Source organism: Protomyctophum parallelum, assembly GCF_964188405.1.
Source record: "Protomyctophum parallelum genome assembly, chromosome: 15".
NCBI classification, from domain to species: Eukaryota; Metazoa; Chordata; class Actinopteri; order Myctophiformes; family Myctophidae; genus Protomyctophum; species Protomyctophum parallelum.
In genome coordinates this window covers 5514235-5533759 of record NC_139710.1, presented here as the reverse complement: position 1 = coordinate 5533759, position 19525 = coordinate 5514235, and the positions used below count along the sequence as shown (strand labels likewise).

Sequence of the window (19525 nt, the reverse complement as noted above, 5' to 3'; positions counted from 1 at the left end):
ATATATCAAAACATCATCAGACCAATGTGTGTCCAGTGGAAACCTCGTATGAATCTGATCTCAGGTCAGAATGGGACAAGGGAGGTATATCCCAACATTACGTCTAGAGACGAGTGCACGAGCGAGGCCGCGCGTGCATGCGTCTCGGTCTATATATAAGGCCTATTTTTTTTCGTGGTAAGGATGGGTAGCAAGGAATTTATTTTATTTTATTTTATTTTATTTTCGTGGGAAGGATGGGTATCAAGGAACTTATTTATTTTTTATTTTTTTTCATGGGAAGGATGGGTAGCAAGGATAAAAAAAAAAAATCCTACGGCAATGATGGATATAGGCTTCTACATATTTCATATTTTGGCTATGTGAAATAACTGTGGCAGTTTTAATGGTTAATAAAACTTTACATTGTTTTCATTACACAGTGACATACCTGGAGTAGAGGCAGCAGGTTTAGAAAATAGGGTTGCTGATATTTTCTGCTGCCCTGCGGTTGGCTTTGGCAATTGTTTTGGTGGCATTTTAATGTGCGGTGGCAGTGGCACCACAACACACACGCAACAGAAACAACAATATCAGCGTGTGTTATTCAATGTGTGTTTGTGTTTCCCATTGAACCGGGTCTGCATGTCACGTTAAAACATGTTCCCCTAAATATTTCTGTCGGAGGCAGCACGGTTTAGTTGAGAGTCACGACATCTCCGTTCACTGCTTATTCGTGGGGCTGCATGCGTCATTGATCAGTCCATTGTCGTCACACTCTGTCTCTAAACAGCTCTAGTCTAGAGGCTGCGCTCCGCTCCACGGTCAGAGCTGAGCAACATGGCGGCGCACAGCACGCTGTGTTGACAGTGTTGTTACAAACGATAGTGGTTCTACAACTATTCCTACGTGGATTTTATTTTTTATAACGTAGGATGAGGTCGCGTGTCCCGATGGTCTCATCAAAGAGAATTTTAATGATCAAAGACCTTTTTGGTCTTGACTCGGTCGTATTCTGAGCTTCTTTTTTTTTTTCACCAAATGCCAATAAAATAATATGGGTCGCGCATATTTAATAGAGTCGGTCGGCAACCGGAAAACAACGTTTTTTTTTTTTAGGCCTAACATATGCAATATAACATTGTTACATTATGTAACAAGTTATTCAATACAGTTGTAACAAATGGGGAACTTTAATTTAAATCATATTAATGGTCAGCACTATATATATAACCTGTCACATCATTTAAGCATCTCGTCCATTGTCACTTAGGGGGCGGCCGTGGGCGCTTGGATATGACCCGTGGGCTGGCCCAGGATTATAGTATACTGGGCTGGGCTGGTGGTTGCAGAGGGGGGGTAGGCCTCTGCTGCAGGACGATACCATACACCCCCTCTGACCTCTGAAGCCTCTGGTACTCTCGGGGCCCTTCCTGTGGGTGTCAAGGCCCTGGCGGTACTGCATGGCTCTGGGTTCGCGGTAGGGCCCCAGAATGGCGAGGTCACTCATCAACCCAGCTTGGCCCGTAGCCCCGGCTACACAAGCCCATACCATGCCCTGGCACTCTCTGTACTCGGGGCACTGGGTCGTCGCGACTCTGTTGACTTGCCATAATATGCTGACCTGGGTGTCAAACATAGACCCCCAGACCCCAGTTGTCACCTTCTTCCAGACGATTGCTAACCCGAGCCTTGAGCACGGAGCACTCCTCTAAGTTCATCTTCGCAAGCCAGCCCATTGGATTAAATGGGGTCTTCATAGGTCTCACGCCTGGGTTATAACTGACAATGCTGTCCCAGGTGTAGGGATCGGCGAGTCTGACGTGGGATATCCGGTGCCCGTCACGATCAAGCAGGGCGACCTGGGGCGCTGCTGTCGACAGCACAGGAAGTCTTTCTGCTGGGGATCCAGGAGGACTCAAACTACGGTTCTCGCTGCGCTTGCGCAGGTAGGCGCAGGCGTGGGAGCCACTCGGACAGGCTGGTCAGCCGGTTGTGGTGGTGTGGCAGGAGGTCGGCGGCACGGGGGCAGGAGGAGGCAGGGGAGAGCATCCATGGCCACGCTCCGGGAGGGTAGCCATTCGCGAGTGTTTGCCTCCGGCTCGTGTCGTCATCCAGAAGAGAGGATAGGTCGTTCTGCATAGGTTCGTCCGGGGTCATAGGCCCGGTCAAATCTATCTCAAGGAGCATCTCCATCCAGCATCTGGGAAAATAACCTGTGTTGACGGTTAGATGGAGCATTCGCTGATAGAGCCGTGTACTTCGGTCTATCGGTCTTCGCGAGTGTCTAAACTATGCCTACAGGAGGCCTCTTAAAGCATTTTACAGCATGTAGGTCTCGTCCTTTTTGCACCGGACAATGCTGAATAGGACAAAGCCAGTCGCTTTCCCAGCTTTGCCTGCCAGGTGCACCAACCCTATCACATGAAGCGCGGAAATAACGAGGCCCACCGTTATCACTATAGGGAGGACCCCTTTGATCCATCCACGTAGCGTATGCCAGGTGGTCTGCGACACTGAGGTCACAGTGTTATAGATCTCTCAAAGGTACCTTCTATAGCCTCACCCAGGTCTCGCGGGTTTACGTCCTTGGAATTACACTTGGGACACTTCCTCCCGAGGTTCCCACTGGGGATCCCCTACGTAGCGGAAGCGTGCAATCACTGTCAGGCAGGTGTGCGTGGCTCGGGTCCCCGTGCGGTCTTTAACGTTTGGACGACCTCGCCACGTAACGCGTCAACACCAATGGCTTTTACCACAGCAGCTTCGTTCCTTGGTGCTGTAAGCTCAGACCATGTGAGGTGTGAATTACAGAGCTTAGGATCGATGGCTTGACAGACAGTCAACTTCAGTTCTCTGCATTTTGGAATAACTTCCACTGCTCCCAATGGATCTCTGATACATGGTAGGGAACCTATGATTGTTAGGTATCCGAGCAGACCACCTTCCCGGACTTTCAGGGTAGGGGTTGAATATTCCCAGTGCACCCGCGTTTGGGAGTATGCTAGGGTTCTCGCTAGGCCTAAAATCACTACCAGGGCCTCCTCCGGGACATTAAGGGTTCCGCCTTCCGTCCAGGACCGAGACCCGGGAGTCCGGGACCCCTTGATCGTCCCTTTCGAGGCCGTCTGGAGAGTGGGGAAGTCTGTGATAACACAGATCCCGGTCTCTTGGGCATTCAGGAACCTGTCCTGAAGGCCCCACATAGGATTCGTTCTTCAGCAGTTTACTTCATCTCTGCCACGAAAACTTGTAAGACAGAGTGACAGACAGAGGCACGGGTGTTTGCTCTTCCTGTTCCTACATTCGAGCGATATTCCTCCCATGTTCAGCGAAGGCATGACCTCCATTGGCACAGTCGGGACCCGCCTTTCGAGGTCGCGATGAGCCGTCAGAACAACTGAGCCCAATCGCCAGTGAAGTCCGGTATCGGGACCAATTCCCTCAATGCCGTACTTATCGGCGGTAGGCATCAGGGCTTGCGAGCCATTGGCTAGCTGAATCATGCACGTCCCTTTTGCAGGCATGTCGGCGTGCAGCGTGATGATAGCCCCTGTGTCAGCCCATTCTCAGTGGTGTTGGTCGCCAAGGCCACAGGCAGGGGCCGGGCTGCCGAATCCACTGAGATCATCGCGTTCACTCTGGTTGGGGGAGGGCTTTCAGAGCTGGGCGCGGAGCTCGTCCTGCTCCTCCTTTGAGAGTTTCATCCATTCCTTCGTTGGGATGAATGGGGGGGGGGCCCTTGGCCTGGGCTTTTCCCGGGGCTTTCAAACTTTGGGGCAAGCCCCAAAGTTTGAATGGACAGGTATCAGTCAAAAGGGAGACATCGAAGAGGAAGAGACCTGCATGGGCTTATTTGGGGGCATTCCCAAGTATAGGGATAATGACTGACTGACATTATCCATGTATGGGGATAATGTCAGTCACTGACCTGCAGTCGCAATTATACTGTACACATATTTCAGACTCAATAATGGGCCCAGGTGCAGCCTGCCTGAGACAATTGTCTGGCCTGCACAGAGCCGTGTTATACATGTTATGAAGTACACAACAAAATAATAAAAAGTTAGCAAAGAGAGATTGACAGAGACAGACAGACAGAGTGAGTACTGTGTCCACCATGTATGTCCTGTGCAATACTTTTCTTCTGATCAACATTCTACATTCAGCCTCAAATCATTAATTTGTCATTCAAGAAATGTTTAGAACACAAGTGCTTGCCTTTTAGCACTGGTGTGGGTGCTAGTGCTGGTGTTGGTGCTCGCTGCCGATACTGGTATGGTAGCAGGTCTGGTCTGACCTGGCTTGCTTGGATGGATGGTCTGTGTTGCCGTCACTGACGGTTGGAAAGAGACAAAGAAGTTCTCATTACCCAACCTTTCCACACACATCGAAGTTTACTTTGCAACAAAGTAACTGTACAATTGAGTTCTCCCTCTTTTTGGATGGGTATGGTTTTAGGGTTATGGTTAGGTTTAGGCATAGTTTCTGTGAGGTAAAAGATAGGTTTAGGCATAGTTTGAGGTTAAAGTTAGGTTTAGGCAGTTTCTGTGAGGTACAAGTTAGGCATAGTTTCTGTGAGGTTAAAGTTAGGCATATTAGGGGCTGTCCCGGGTTAAACCCTCAGCTATGGAACATCACACAGAGCGGTTTTATATAGACTATGTAATGTATTAACATAACTGTGCTGAAACGAGATAATCTTGTGAATAGCTATTGTAACAGACTGTGCCAAAACAAGATTTCATTAATTGGTATTAATCCATAATAAATAAATAAAAATCATTTTTTTAAATTATTATTATTACTTGCATGTTAGACAGCCTACATACGGATCCGACGTGCACGCACACTTAATAAAAAAAATTCTGCTCACAATGAGACAAAATCTGGTGTTTGGGAGGTTATAATTCCATGATCTAAACATCACACGGACCAAAACAACTCCTTTGTGTATCCCCCGCAGCCTAGAGTGAAGCCACACTGTAGTGTGGTGGCGGCTGCACTTCCTGGTTGCCCAAGGAAGCTTAGAGAAGGAAAGGACATGGTCACGTGACACTTTCATAGATGCTTTCATGGGAGCCAAACTATACCCGGAAGTTTGGCAGAATGCACTGGAGTCAATGAGAGCTCAGTGACCAGCTCATGAACAATCACTATTTCTGAATGACTGAGACCTCTTTTAAAGTAAACGTTTCTGGAAAATAACAGAAGACACATTATTGTCTGCTGTGTTGTCTGCTTTCTGAACGTACCAAGTATCGTGAGACTTCCCACAGTTTCCTGTCTGGCAGCCAAATCTCACGATACCTCCGAGACAAACACGGTTTAGATCCTCAAATTAAATTATATACTGTGCAGTGCACATCGAAAAGCAAGTTATTAGAAAACAACCTGTGATATGTCTTCTTTTATATTCCTGAACCGATTATATGACAATTGTTCATAAAATAATGTTTATGAGCTAATCCAGCCAGCTCCATTCACTGCAATGTATTCATTGGACTTCCGGTGTGAGTTTTGGCTCCCATGCAAGTGTCATGGCACAGCCCAGTCACGTGACCATTTCCTTTCCTTCTCTAACAGATATTATAAAAAATAGATGCCTCACTGGCCGCTGCATTTCATTTTTTTTTCCCTCTTTTCTTTTTTAACAAATCTACAGTCATGACAATACAAAACAAGACAAGACAAACAACAAAGTTATTAATACAACATCAGAGCCAGGGGGGATTACTAACAGAAAACATTAAAGAGTGAACACAAAGCAACAGTTCTCTGCAGCTTTCTTATTCAGAAGTGCTGAAGGCATTTGCTGAAGGCATTTGCTGAAGGCACGCTTGTCGGTGCCCAAGTGACGTCACTCATGCGACTCCTCCATGTCTCTCGCTGTCACTCAAGTGACTACTGGCCAATCACAGCGCATCTTTTCCGGGACTTATGTTATGCGCTCATTGAAGGCAAATGCTTTGCAATTATACTGTATCCTGTAAGTGTTCTTCCTCCTGATTGGATAAAATTGGTGAAATGCATGTTCTGTTTACTACACAGCTGGAGAGACAGGGACACAGGGAAACCTATTTTACAGAATACACACTATAGCGATGATTACTATCAGAATATAGAGCCTAAACTCCTTCTCTTAAAGTGAACGCGGATGGTGGCACTGGGAACTTCATAAATGCTAACTGCTAGCCGGCAAAGAAAGAATTAATTACGACTTTGGCTGCTAGTCGGGACCAGAGTAATCTAGTAAGTGGCGACACGCTTTGATCTCGCCGCAAAGCGGGTGCCTATGGGCTATAGTTCCAAACATTGCTCCTATGTCATATCATATGCTGGCCCCGGACATACGCATCGTAGCACCTGACAGAGCTTCTTTCACCTGACAAATATCACATTTCTTGTTATTACATCACTGGACAAATACTAACTCGGCGGGGGGATGGAGGGTTGGTTGTCCTTGCGTGGCTCCATTCCTTTCTCATTCCGTTTCTTCAAATTGTAGATGTATTCGAGCCGTATGGAGCCCAGGTATATCCACTCCTTCTGCTCATCATCCTGAGGATGACATGCAGACCACCATTATCTCATGTTCTGACACATTCTGTGTACATGACACGAATTACAAATGTATGTAACCAGGTATATTTATTGACAACACAGTTGATCTTAGAAACAGTTGTTTCGGCCCAGGCCGTAGCGTAACGGTCTGGGCACCGGACTGGTGATCCAGTCGCGGTGTGCCGCGGGTTCGACTCCCGGACCCGACACGGCCTTTACCGCATGTCATCCCCCCATCTCTCTCCCGTTTCCTGTCAGCCTACTGTCTATCCCTTAAAAAAAAATCAATAAAAAGGCGTAAGCCGCAAAAAAATATCTAAAAAAAAAAAAAAGAAACAGTTGTTTCAAAGATCATTTACGAGTATGGCTAAATCTTACAAAAAAAAAAACCATTGAGCAGAAACAGAATATTATTCCTGTGTAGCTAATCTTTGTTTTTACTCTAGTCTAGCTTTATCGTTATTTAATGAAAGAAATATCAGCACTCTCATTTCATTGCGTATATTGTCAATAATCTGCACCCAATTTGACTTCTAGAATGCCCCGAGTATGCTATTCCTTTGGAATTAGATTGATATCTGCAAAGATCGACTGACTACAATATTATACTCTCTAAAGGGCAGATTTTTGTTTCGTTTTTGTAAGGGGAACAAATGTATAATAACCCATTCTTTTTTTTTTTTTTTTTTTTTTTTTTTTTGCGGCTTACGCCTTTTATTAGTTTTTGAAGGGACAGACATCAGTAGGCTGACAGGAAACGGGAGAGAGATGGGGGAAGACATGCAGTAAAGGCCGTGTCGGGCTCGGGAGTCGAACCCGCGGCACACTGCGACTGGATTACCAGTCGGGTGCCCAGACGGTTACGCCACCGCCTGGGCTAATAACCCATTCTGACCTGAGATCAGATTCATACGAGGTTTCCGCCGGACACACACTGGTCTGATGAACCCATTCTGACCTGAGATCAGATTCTAAAAAATGTCAGTCGCTCTTCGATTTTTCAAAAAAAATAGCAGACCTACAAGCTCGTATCGCGCCACTCGGTGGCGCGATATGAGCTTGTAGATCTGCTATTTTTCAATAGCTAAAGCATAACATGATGCTGACACCAAAATGGGTGCCCGGTCAGAATGGGTTAATAATAATCATGATTTACAGGACCATGTTGAAAGCACCTCACCTCGTAAGCCACCTGTATCAACTGGCAGTCAACCTGCTCCACAGTACACTTCTTCTGGACTCCTTGGAAGTCCACATTCAGGGCCTGGTGAACTCTGTACACAGCCAACGAGGAGTTTGGATACACCTGGAGATAGTCCCTGATAAATTTCCTGTGAGTCTCATCAGTAAGATCCTCGCACACGTCCTTCACTGTCACACACAGACAAAGACAAATTACAAGGTTTGATTTTGTTTTCCCTATTATGACTTAACCCATTCTGACCTGAGATCAGATTCATACGAGGTTTCCGCCGGACACACACTGGTCTGATGAACCCATTCTGACCTGAGATCAGATTCTAAAAATGTCAGTCGTTCTTCGATTTTTCAAAAAATAGCAGACCTACAAGCTCGTATCGCGCCACTCGGTGGCGCGATATGTATATATACATATACGATATGCGTGCTTGTAGATCTGCTATTTTTCAATAGCTAAAGCACAACATGATGCCAACACCAAAATGGGTGCCCGGTCAGAATGGGTTAACAGGAACATACAATTTCTTATTCCATTTAAGATATTTTAGTTAGTGTTTGGCAGTACCACGTTGTTAGTAGGGTCTTGCTATAATGATATTATTTCAAACCCCAGTAATGTGATTAATTATAAATGTCAGGCTCCTTCTAATTTGTTACTGAAATAAGTAATGATAAATTACTAGTACATATCACTAATAATGATATTCGTTACCACTCTGAGAAACCACATTTTAGCTTTCTTAGTTTTCCCTGTTTATTACAGTGCATCGCCCTAGTATTAACTAGAACTGCACTATGTCGAGTGCATACTTGCTTGTTGCACACTAGTAGGCCATAAATGGCCAACTAGTGCGCAAGCAGAGCGCGCAAGTACTTTTGACCGTTGTAGGTGTAACTATTTGTTACCTACCTACTTTATGCATATAAACACCTAGTATTATTAAGTATGGTTCAAGTTTCTATCTATATAAGAAATACAGTTTTATCGATGTAGATATATTCTGGATCCCTTTTTAGTTTTTTAAAGAAAAATAAATCATTGATATGTGATGGAAAAAAAGGTATATAAATTGAATTAAAATATGTTATACAGTATAATTATTCTGTAAACGGTGGAATCTCAATATCTCTGTGAAGGAACGTTTGAAATGTCTAATTATTAGGTGTAACTATTTGCTACCTATCTACTTTATGCATGTAAACACCTAGTATTATGAAGTATGGTTCAAGTTTCTTTATTTTCAAAGAAAAATAAATCATTGATATGTGATGAAAAAAAAAGTATATAAACTGAATTAAAATATATTATACAGTATAATTATTGTATTACTTATTGTAAATTGTCAATTGTTTTAAATGTATTTCATGTTGGACTATAGTGATATTAATACTAAATCATGATCAGAGTAATATGTGTCTCTAACTTCAATTTCTGTAATAACACTTTCACATTTGTTAAAATATACATGATCTAAAATACTTCCGTAATCTGTAGTTGGATTTGTATTTAATTGTTTGCACACTACACTAACGTTAACATTTATGGTTAACTTTTTGACACTTTCGTTACTATTATACACCCCAGAAACATAATGTTGTATTACTTAAGTCATCATTGAGTGCAGTTATACAATAGCAAATTGTGCCTGATCTGTCTGATATACTATATGGAGTATGTAGTTGTAAGTTGATTAGTGGTATACTGTCGTTACATTGCGCCAAAAACCGTGACAGATTACACAAATGACCATATTTCTTATGTCATTATTGAGAGCTAGTCATACATATACACACCACGTACTCTGGTCCCAGCAGATTAGGCACAATTTGCTATTTTATTTTTTACTGATTATGTAGTATACGTATGACTAGCTCTAAATGATGACGTAAGACATACGTATACATATATATACTATATAGAGTGTGTAGTTGTAAGTTGATTAGAGGTATACTGTGGTTACTTTGCGCCAAAAACCGTGACAGCCGTCCCGCCATTTGATGTTTATCCCATTCAGGCCTAAGGCCGATTCTAAAAACGCCTCTAAATCCTGACCTAACTCCTGAAAAAACTTCAAATATTGATATAGCAGAATATTTTTTTTTACATTTTTGAATACTGTACATACTGTACAGAACCCAAATATGAGTGCCCGGCCTGAGGGGGTAAGATACAAATAGGGGTTCCCGCCCAGAATGGGTTATGCAACAAAACAGCAAATCTGTGCCTGGTTTGCTGGGACCAGATTACACAAATGACCATATTTCTTACGTCATCATTGAGAGCTAGTCATACATATACACACCACGTACTCTGGTCCCAGCAGATCAGGCACAATTTGCTATTTTATTTTTTACTGATTATGTATATAGTATACGTATGACTAGCTCTCAATGATGACGTAAGACATACGTATACATATACATATACTATATAGAGTATGTAGTTGTAAGTTGATTAGCGGTATACTGTGGTTACTTTGCGCCAAAAACCGTGACAGCCGTTCCGCCATTTGATGTTTATGCAAGAAAACAGCAAATCTGTGCCTGGTTTGCTGGGACCAGATTACACAAATGACCATATTTCTTACGTCATCATTGAGAGCTAGTCATACATATACACACCACATACTCTGGTCCCAGCAGATCAGGCACAAGTTGCTATTTTATTTTTACTGATTATGTATATAGTATATGTATGAATAGCTCTCAATGATGACGTAAGACATACGTATACATATACGTATACTATATAGAGTATGTAGTTGTAAATTGATTAGCGGTATACTGTGGTTACTTTGCACCAAAATCCATGACAGCCGTCCCGCCATTTGATGTTTATGCAAGAAAACAGCAAATCTGTGCCTGGTTTGCTGGGACCAGATTACACAAATGACCATATTTCTTACGTCATCATTGAGAGCTAGTCACAACACGTACTCTGGTCCCAGCAGATCAGGCACAATTTGCTATTTTATTTTATACTGATTATGTATATAGTATACGTATGACTAGCTGTAAATGATGACGTAGGACATACGTATACATATACATATACTATATAGAGTGTGTAGTTGTAAGTTGATTAGCGGTATACTGTGGTTACTTTGCGCCAAAAACCGTGACAGCTGTCCCGCCATTTGATGTTTATGCAAGAAAACAGCAAATCTGTGCCTGGTTTGCTGGGACCAGATTACACAAATGACCATATTTCTTACGTCACCATTAAGAGCTAGTCATACATATACACACCACATACTCTGGTCCCAGCAGATCAGGCACAATTTGCTATTTTATTTTTACTGATAATGTATATAGTATACGTATGACTAGCTCTCAATGATGACGTAAGACATACGTATACATATACATATACTATATAGAGTATGTAGTTGTAAGTTGATTAGCGGTATACTGTGGTTACTTTGCGCCAAAACCCGTTACAGCTGTCCCGCCATTTGATGTTTATGCAAGAAAACAGCAAATCTGTGCCTGGTTTGCTGGGACCAGATTACACAAATGACCATATTTCTTACGTCATCATTAAGAGCTAGTCATACATATACACACCACGTACTCTGGTCCCAGCAGATCAGGCACAGTTTGCTATTATATTTTTACTGATTATGTATATAGTATACGTATGACTAGCTCTAAATGATGACGTAAGACATACGTATACATATACATATACTATATAGAGTATGTAGTTGTAAGTTGATTAGCGGTATACTGTGGTTACTTTGCGCCAAAAACCATGACAGCCGTCCCGCCATTTGATGTTTATGGAAGAAAACAGCAAATCTGTGCCTGGTTTGCTGGGACCAGATTACACAAATGACCATATTTCTTACGTCATCATTGAGAGCTAGTCATACATATACACACCACATACTCTGGTCCCAGCAGATCAGGCACAATTTGCTATTTTATTTTATACTGATTATGTATATAGTATACGTATGACTAGCTGTAAATGATGACGTAGGACATACGTATACATATACTATATAGAGTGTGTAGTTGTAAGTTGATTAGCGGTATACTGTGGTTACTTTGCGCCAAAAACCGTGACAGCTGTCCCGCCATTTGATGTTTATGCAAGAAAACAGCAAATCTGTGCCTGGTTTGCTGGGACCAAACGACCACAAATGACCATATTTCTTACGTCATCATTAAGAGCTAGTCATACATATACACACCACGTACTCTGGTCCCAGCAGATCAGGCACAATTTGCCATTTTATTTTTACTGATTATGTATATAGTATACGTATGACTAGCTCTAAATTATGACGTAAGAAATATGGTCATTTGTGGTCGTATGGTCCCAGCAAAACAGGCACAGATTTTATGTTTTTCTGCATAAACATCGAATGGCGGGACAGCTGTCACGGCGGAAGAGACCGGGCGAAATTATTACTTGCGCGCTCTGCTTGCGCAAGTAATGACTGAATGAGCAAAACACTGCTAGGAGAATTATGCATCATCAAGCAGTTTGATTGCAACAGACCTCTATGCTGTTGATGGTCCTCTGCAGTCTGCACATGGTTCATTTAGCAACAAAACGCAAGGTAAATAGTTGGACACATTTGTCATTCAACTACTGGGATTCCCCTACTGATGACTGTGTATATGCCATCAGGCAGCCTTGCCTGATCAATAATTACAATCAACTTACATGGTCGGCACACCAGATGAAGAATAGTCAGACCAACATAGGAGGGAGTGTGATCATCAAAGAAGACCAGGAACCTGAAAGATAGAAACATTCTTTTCTCAAAACCCATAACTGGAATTGAGCTAAAAACTTCTACTGTAACTTATACTCATTGGTCAACCGTCTCAGAGGTGTACCCTTGTTGCCGTTATTATTCATTATCACAATAGACTAAGTGTCAAATCACACACACAAATCTAATATGATAGGATAATTCACCACATGGATGTACACCCACCCACACACACTAACCTCATCCGGTTCTTTCTATTGGGGAGATCCACCAGGACACCAGCATCATACCAGGACCTATCAGCTTCTTGATACATGGCCACCACGCGAGCACCAACGTACAGCCGGTCCACAGCCACTGTGTGGCAAAACGCAATTTGATGTCCAGACAACAGGATCTTCTCCTCCCCGAAATCTACCTCGTACTTCTGCACATCATCTGTGAATGAGGAATTGACCTTGTGTTGATTGTGTGAAACGCTTAAAATAGACCAGTTGATTAATGTCTTATGACAACAGTGAGAGGGTCACAGTAGTACAGGCCTACAGGGTAGCAGTTAAGTCAGTTAAGTCAGTTATCACTAGAGCAAACGCAAAAAGGGGGCTGTGGCTCAGGAGGTAGAGCAGGTCGTCCAATGACCCGTGGGTTGGCTGTTCGAATCTCGTCTCCTCCTGTCCACATGAAGTGTACTTGGGCAAGACATTGAACCCCACATTGCCTCCATTGGTGTGTGAATGTGGGAACGCTGGCATCGACTGTTTGCTAGCCTCGGTACTAGGGCTGACCAAAAAAAATCGATTCATCGATGTTCAATCGATACGCACGGGAATCGATTTTAAATTTTTTAATCGAATAGTCATTTAAAAAAAAGCGGCCGCTTTTGGAAGGTCAGCCCTACTCGGTACCCAGGCTTTCATTTCCTTTCATTGAAAGCCTGGGGGAACGCATTGGCCGCTCTGGTCTAGAAGTGGGAGTCAACCCTTCCGGGTGGGCGTCGCTCCAAATGATGTGACGTAGCGCTGCACTAGAGGAGAAGAGGAGGGGCCGGGGCTGATGGACAGATCGGTGAGATCCAATCAGGGCGTGCGCAAATCAGACGCAACCCACCCCTCTAGACCAGAAACCTAACACGTTAGCTCAGGCTTGCCGCTTTAAAGCGCTTTAGTACGTAGTGCATAACTCACCACATCCTGGCCCTAGAATATTGTCACAGTACAGTAGATATGTTCTGAAATATTATCTAGTGGCGCCATCTGTTCAGTCAAGAGACACCAATTTCTACAACATGCATACCTTTTTGAATTTGTAGTATGTATGTATACAGTATATATGGGCAGAAGTGAAAGTGCTTTTGGAGGGAAATGAGTGTGCAAATTATGGGCATCACTTCAGGTTGACACTCAGTTAAAGGGCCACTTCACCCCTTTTGCAACCAGATCTTATTGTAATGATGTTAGGAGTTTTTATATGTGTACTTTGTGTTTAGATATATATATATATATATTTTTCTCTTACATTTTTATCCCACGGTTTTGTAACCCAGTTTTCTTTTCACCCAGTGCCAATTATCTAATGTAATCCTGGGCGCTACACTTCCTCTGCCAACCTGGGGGGGCAGCGGACTGACCTCATGCCTCCTTCTATGCATGAGGAGTCCAAGCTGCTTCTTTTCACCTGACAGAGGGGAATTTCCCCGGCCGGACGTAGCGTGAGGAAGGGACACGTTATTCCGACCAGTTCCTTTCCCCTCCATCAGGCGCCCCGGCTGGCCAGGGGGAGGTAGTTTTAGAGACCAGGATTACGGCATGTTTTTGTGAGGGTATCTACCCTAGGGGACACGGGGAGAACATGCAAACTCCACACAGAAAGGCCCTATCGCCAACCCCCGCCTCGGGTATGGGCACTGATGACGCGGAGGAGGGAACACGCCTCCAGTGCCCACAGCGTCCCCAGCGGGAATCGAACCCAGGACCTTCTAGCTGTGAGGCGACAACTGTGCCACGTGCCCCCTTTGTTTCAGATATTTTAGTAATCGTGCCATGTTCATGACTGAAATTTGTCATGAAAATGTGTTCTCACTTCCTTCCTGTACTTCAAGTCACACCTTCACCCAGCCTTCACAAGCAGTAGTGCAACAAAGCATTATAGGCACTGTAGTAATCCAGCAATCTAGTCAAATACACAGACTTCATTTTTCTGGCCATAAGGTGCAAATTTCAAATTGTGCTACTGTTATCTACTAAAAATACTATTAACATTGAGTGACTGCAGCGGTGAAATGTCCCTTGAATGAATTTGAAGGAAATGCATATTGGCTGAAGATCTAGTTTGGATAGATAAGCCTACATCTACTAAAATTCACCTTTACAACTTAAAGATCACAGAGAGGTCTGAATCAAACAAATGCATGTTGCACTGTGTACAGTATTTTACTGGGAAACCTTTCTCCCTATAGCCTACATGTCAAAACCATAAACCAGGCAATATTCCATTCTAAATCATTAAGCATAGGTCCTGCTGAAAACATTGTCACACCTTCTGTTATGATTTGTGATATTTTTCCCTTATCCCAGAAGCTGGACTTCCTCCTGGCTAAGATATCCATGCCAACCGTTATCTCCTCTTCTGGGAGGTTGGGGCGGGTTGTGTCTGGGCTGGAGGAATCCACCCGTGCACAGGAAGTTACTGCAAAATAGAGGACCACAAATCATGGATGGTTAAAAATAACTGTTCATCGAGATCACTGTACAATGCAAAATAATAATTGTATTGCCTTCAAATGTCTTTTTAGTTTTTACAACTGCGATGTAATAGATCACATTACTGTCCTGTCTCGCTATAGCTCACGTAGGCTACTCTATCGCAAACATAACGGATTTATCCCCCAAAAAGCATGTTTTTGCACAAAAAAAATTAGAATTCTGCATTTGCGGCGCCACCTATGGATGAAAATGGAATTGCTTTGGGCTATCTGTTGAGTAAACCACCCTTGACATGTGAATAAGAATTGGGGTGGAATGGTCATTCCGTTTGTGATTTGGAATATGATACGAGTTCACAGGGATGCATTGTATCTGGCCGTTATATATATTTTTTTTTTCTCTCTAATAAAGCAACAGCTTTAAATACACATCAGTGAATACATCAGTGACTCAAAGAAAAAAACATTAACATTGCAGCATTTCCATATGACTACAGTGAATGAGGATTATATTTGAAGCACTGTAGTTGCAAACATGCATGAAAAGTGAAAATCCATTGTTTACCTCCATTTAGCTTTGGCGTTGTGGTGGATGCATTTGTTGTTAGTTCATTGGTTGTCACAATATTCGTCTGTGAAAGAGTCACGTTGCGTGCAGTGTAGTGTCTTGTGATATTGGTGTTCACTTTTGGCATCAGTGTCTGCTCGTCTCTTTTCTTTTTTGACCGGGATTCGGAGTCAGAGTCGATCCAATCAGAGCCACTGCTGCTGTCTTCTTTTGGTTCCCACTGCGTTTCAGAATCATCACTGTCACTGTCCTCTTCGTCTACCTCCTCGTAGGTGCTTTTCTTCACTGGCACCCGGGTACGGAGAGAACGGCGAGTGATCAACGGTTGTGAAGTAGAGGAAGCTTCATCTCTTTCTGGGTCTTGAGATGGAGACAAATGAGGCATATCATCTACGAAGGAGAAAAGTGAGAAAATGTGAAAAATGATAATATACTCAAATACTGAAATCACTTCATGCCATCACTTTGATTATGTTACTGAAATCATAGTATTATATGCCTTCGTGTTAGTGAAGTAATAACATGTCGACACAACATCCTTACTCTTATCTGCAGCAGTAGCAGCAGCAGCAGCAGCAGCAGCATCATCATCATCATCATCATCTGTGTGGAGTGTTTCATCTTCTGAGGTGGAAGGTTCATCTCTTTGTGGGGGTTTGTGTGAATTCTGAACCCCGGTAGTCTGTAGGTGTTGTGACTTGGAAACAGAAACAGAAGTCACCAGGCTCTCAGATGGGATAACGTTATATGGCGTTAAATGAGGCATACCACCTAGGAAGGAGAAAAGTGTGAAAATATAATAAATGTTAATGTAAAAAGAATAAAAAAATAAACTCACTACATGTCATCACTTGGATTGTTAGTGAAATCATAGCATGTCATCAATTGGATGGCCTTTGCCTTGGAATACCAATACATTGCTGGATAAAAGAAAACATAAATTGCTGACATAGGCAGCCAGTAGCCGCAATTTGATAAATTGAAACACTAGATTGTTTTTTTATAATAAAAATTTGCTCAAACATACTGTTAGGTAGAGTTCTAGGTTAGTTTGCTGCTGCTAAACAAATGACTGAAGGGACAGGCAGCACTGTGACAATTATAAGGCATCATTGTAAATGAGGGTCTCCCTCAATTGATTCTCCGAGAATGTAAATAAAAGGTTAAATGAATAAGAACTCTTCGTCTCTGGTTGCTGTTGAGGATGACTCTTTTCTACACATACATTATTCTGTAATACTGTATAACAGAAATGTATCTGAAAACTTGATACATTTTCTTCGTAACAAAATAAAACATATAAAGCTCCATTTAATATTTTAAACAACATCCTTACTGCGGTCTACAGCATCATCATCGTCGAGTCTGTTCACCGCAGCTCCATCAGTGTTTGTGCGGGGTGTTTCATCCTCCGAGTCAGTGTCTCTGTACTCCAAATCTATTGTATTGTACAGATTCTTCACAACAGCCTCACATTCGTCCACTGCCCTGCCAGGCACAATCAAGGATGTCAATATTTTGTTCAGTTCTATATATTTCATTGAGACACTTCAGCTCAGATTGACCATAATCACATTTGATATCTCCGATTTTCTGTTTACCGAGACACACTTCTGATATCAATGACCCCCCCGAGCAGAGCCAAAGATACAATAATCCGTGAACAACAATACACAGTAATAACACATGATTCAACATAGTGAATCTACACAATCGCAAACAATACAATAACTCCTGGACTAAGAACTACAGGGAGGAGGCCGGGGAGGTGGGGAAGTTTTCATGCAGACGCTGCATGAGCTGCTTTGACAGCTCAGCATGGAGAATGAGTAGTGAGCTGAGGCTGATTAAGAAGAGCTGAATTGCACTGTGGGAATGAGGGCGTGGATGATATAGCTCGTAGCGAATGAGTGAAGGCCTGGAGAGGGAGCTGATTTAAAGAAGCAGAATTAATTACTAGGGGGAATGAATGAGGGGAACTAATGCCTGCCTCAATGAACTATCGCTTGCCCGCGCGAGCGAGATAGAGATAGAGATAGAGATAGATATCTAATCTATGCATGAGAGTGTGTGTCAGTCATGGCACTCACTTTCGGACATCCTCATATTCTTTCTGCCGCCTCTCTGTCCTGTCCAACAGGGGTTGTAGCCGGCTGCCCTGCACCACTGACGAGTCCAACAGCTCCTTCCCTTTCTCCTTCATCTTCTCCTTGATCCATCTTCGGAGATCCTCTCGAGTCATAACCAACTTATCATCACCACCCTCCATCACGACTGTAACATTTGTGACAAACTGGCACCTGACTCCTAATCCAAGGCGGTTGGGTTGAGATGATGTGGATTCAATTGCTCAGTGAAATCTTCCCAATCTGTAACACACACTGCATATGTTTAGGTTTGGCTTCAAATCAGGTGTTTAGCAGACTGAGCAACTAAAAATGTGCCTAAAAATGTGCCTGATCCGAGTAAAGGTCATGGAGAATAAACATACGAAAGGGTAAAATGTTCAATAAATAGAGTGTAAATTAATAAGTGGAGGGAAAGTGGAGATATTTTATTGGATTACCGCCGATAATGAATTAATACCTCCACGAAAATGTAATCTAAGTGTTCTTAGCCGCAAGAAACTTAAAATTGACAGCCCATTGATTGATTGAAGTACTTATTATCAGTTTGGAGAATTACAGTACATGTCAAGCACAACTCAATACAAAACTGTTAACTGTGGACGACACCATAAAGCATTACACTGGTTTACAATAGGGTCCACCATGTTCAATTCTTCATCATAACATTTAGAGACGTACAAATATACACTTCTATATAGCTCAAAACAGGAAATCATCATAGAGGAAGAGGGACAAAAACATATACAGTGAGGGGGTGGGTGGGTGATTCAGATTTATGGGGGCCCTTTCATGTCATTCATAACACGGAAGTATTAATATGATTGTATTAAACTTATATGCAGATAGCGTCTAAGTTGCTTGCGGCTTTGGTGTCACATCCCATGTTGGGGCTGCTGCTAGCCCCTCTCGGAAGTCGGAACCCTCCATAAAGCTTTTCTGAAATTTTGATTTGTGTAGGGTCACTGTTCATATTTATATTTTCGTATGGGAACGCGGCCATACATATGCTCACTAACATCGTATCTGCGCCGTTTGACGGCCTGTTTTCCTTTGAGGGCTTCTGAAATCGTGAACTATAAGTACCTATACAAATCGCTGCGAATATCTCCTGTGGCGCGGAAGCCGTTAAGTATTTTTGTTTGACCGATTTGGTCGCTTTATTTCTTCTTGTTTGTTTACCGTTTATTGTTCCGCCTCCCGGTGTGCGGTTGGCTTGTGCGGCTACGTCCCTGCCTCTGATCTGCTCTGTCATAGCTATAGCGCCACTAGCTAGCCAGATAGGCGGTACAATGAGGTGTCAATAAACAAGGAAGGAAGAGAAGAATCAAAGCGACCAAATCGGTCAAACAAAGATTAAAAATACTTAACGGCTTCCGCGCCACAGGAGATATTCGCAGCAGCATGTATAGGTACTTATAGTTCACAGATTCAGAAGCCCTCACACGAAAAAAAGTCGTCAAAGAGCGCAGACAGGCCGTAAACGGTGTTTATGTTTTATTATGTCCGCGTACCAGGTGGCAGGGTACTGCTGGAAGAGGACCCCATGGTCTGTGTCGTCAAAAATGTCAGAAACTTCAGTACCATTGGGTTCTGCTTGGAGGGCTAGGGCTGCTGCTAAGCTTCAAGCGCAGTGAAATACATTTAAAAGGAATTT

The 19525-nt window shown here is 43.0% G+C and overlaps 1 protein-coding gene across 2 annotated transcripts in view; it reads right to left on the bottom strand.

The window, feature by feature from the left end:
* The window catches only part of LOC310871587 (histone-lysine N-methyltransferase SETDB1-A-like), a 29859-nt gene that overhangs the window by 9922 nt on the left and 412 nt on the right, over positions 1–19525 (bottom strand). For both annotated transcript variants that reach the window (XR_014570313.1, XM_083783196.1), the window contains exons 2-11: positions 17833–18111; positions 17079–17230; positions 16286–16513; positions 15740–16132; positions 15009–15158; positions 12713–12911; positions 12422–12495; positions 7724–7914; positions 6414–6540; positions 4201–4315 (exon numbers count right to left, since the gene is read on the bottom strand). Coding sequence is in view for 1 of the 2 variants with exons in the window: in XM_083783196.1 (XP_083639322.1) it covers positions 4201–4315; positions 6414–6540; positions 7724–7914; positions 12422–12495; positions 12713–12911; positions 15009–15158; positions 15740–16132; positions 16286–16513; positions 17079–17230; positions 17833–18011 (1808 nt within the window). In the remaining variant the exon portion in view is untranslated. The remainder of the gene's footprint in view (positions 1–4200; positions 4316–6413; positions 6541–7723; positions 7915–12421; positions 12496–12712; positions 12912–15008; positions 15159–15739; positions 16133–16285; positions 16514–17078; positions 17231–17832; positions 18112–19525) is intronic.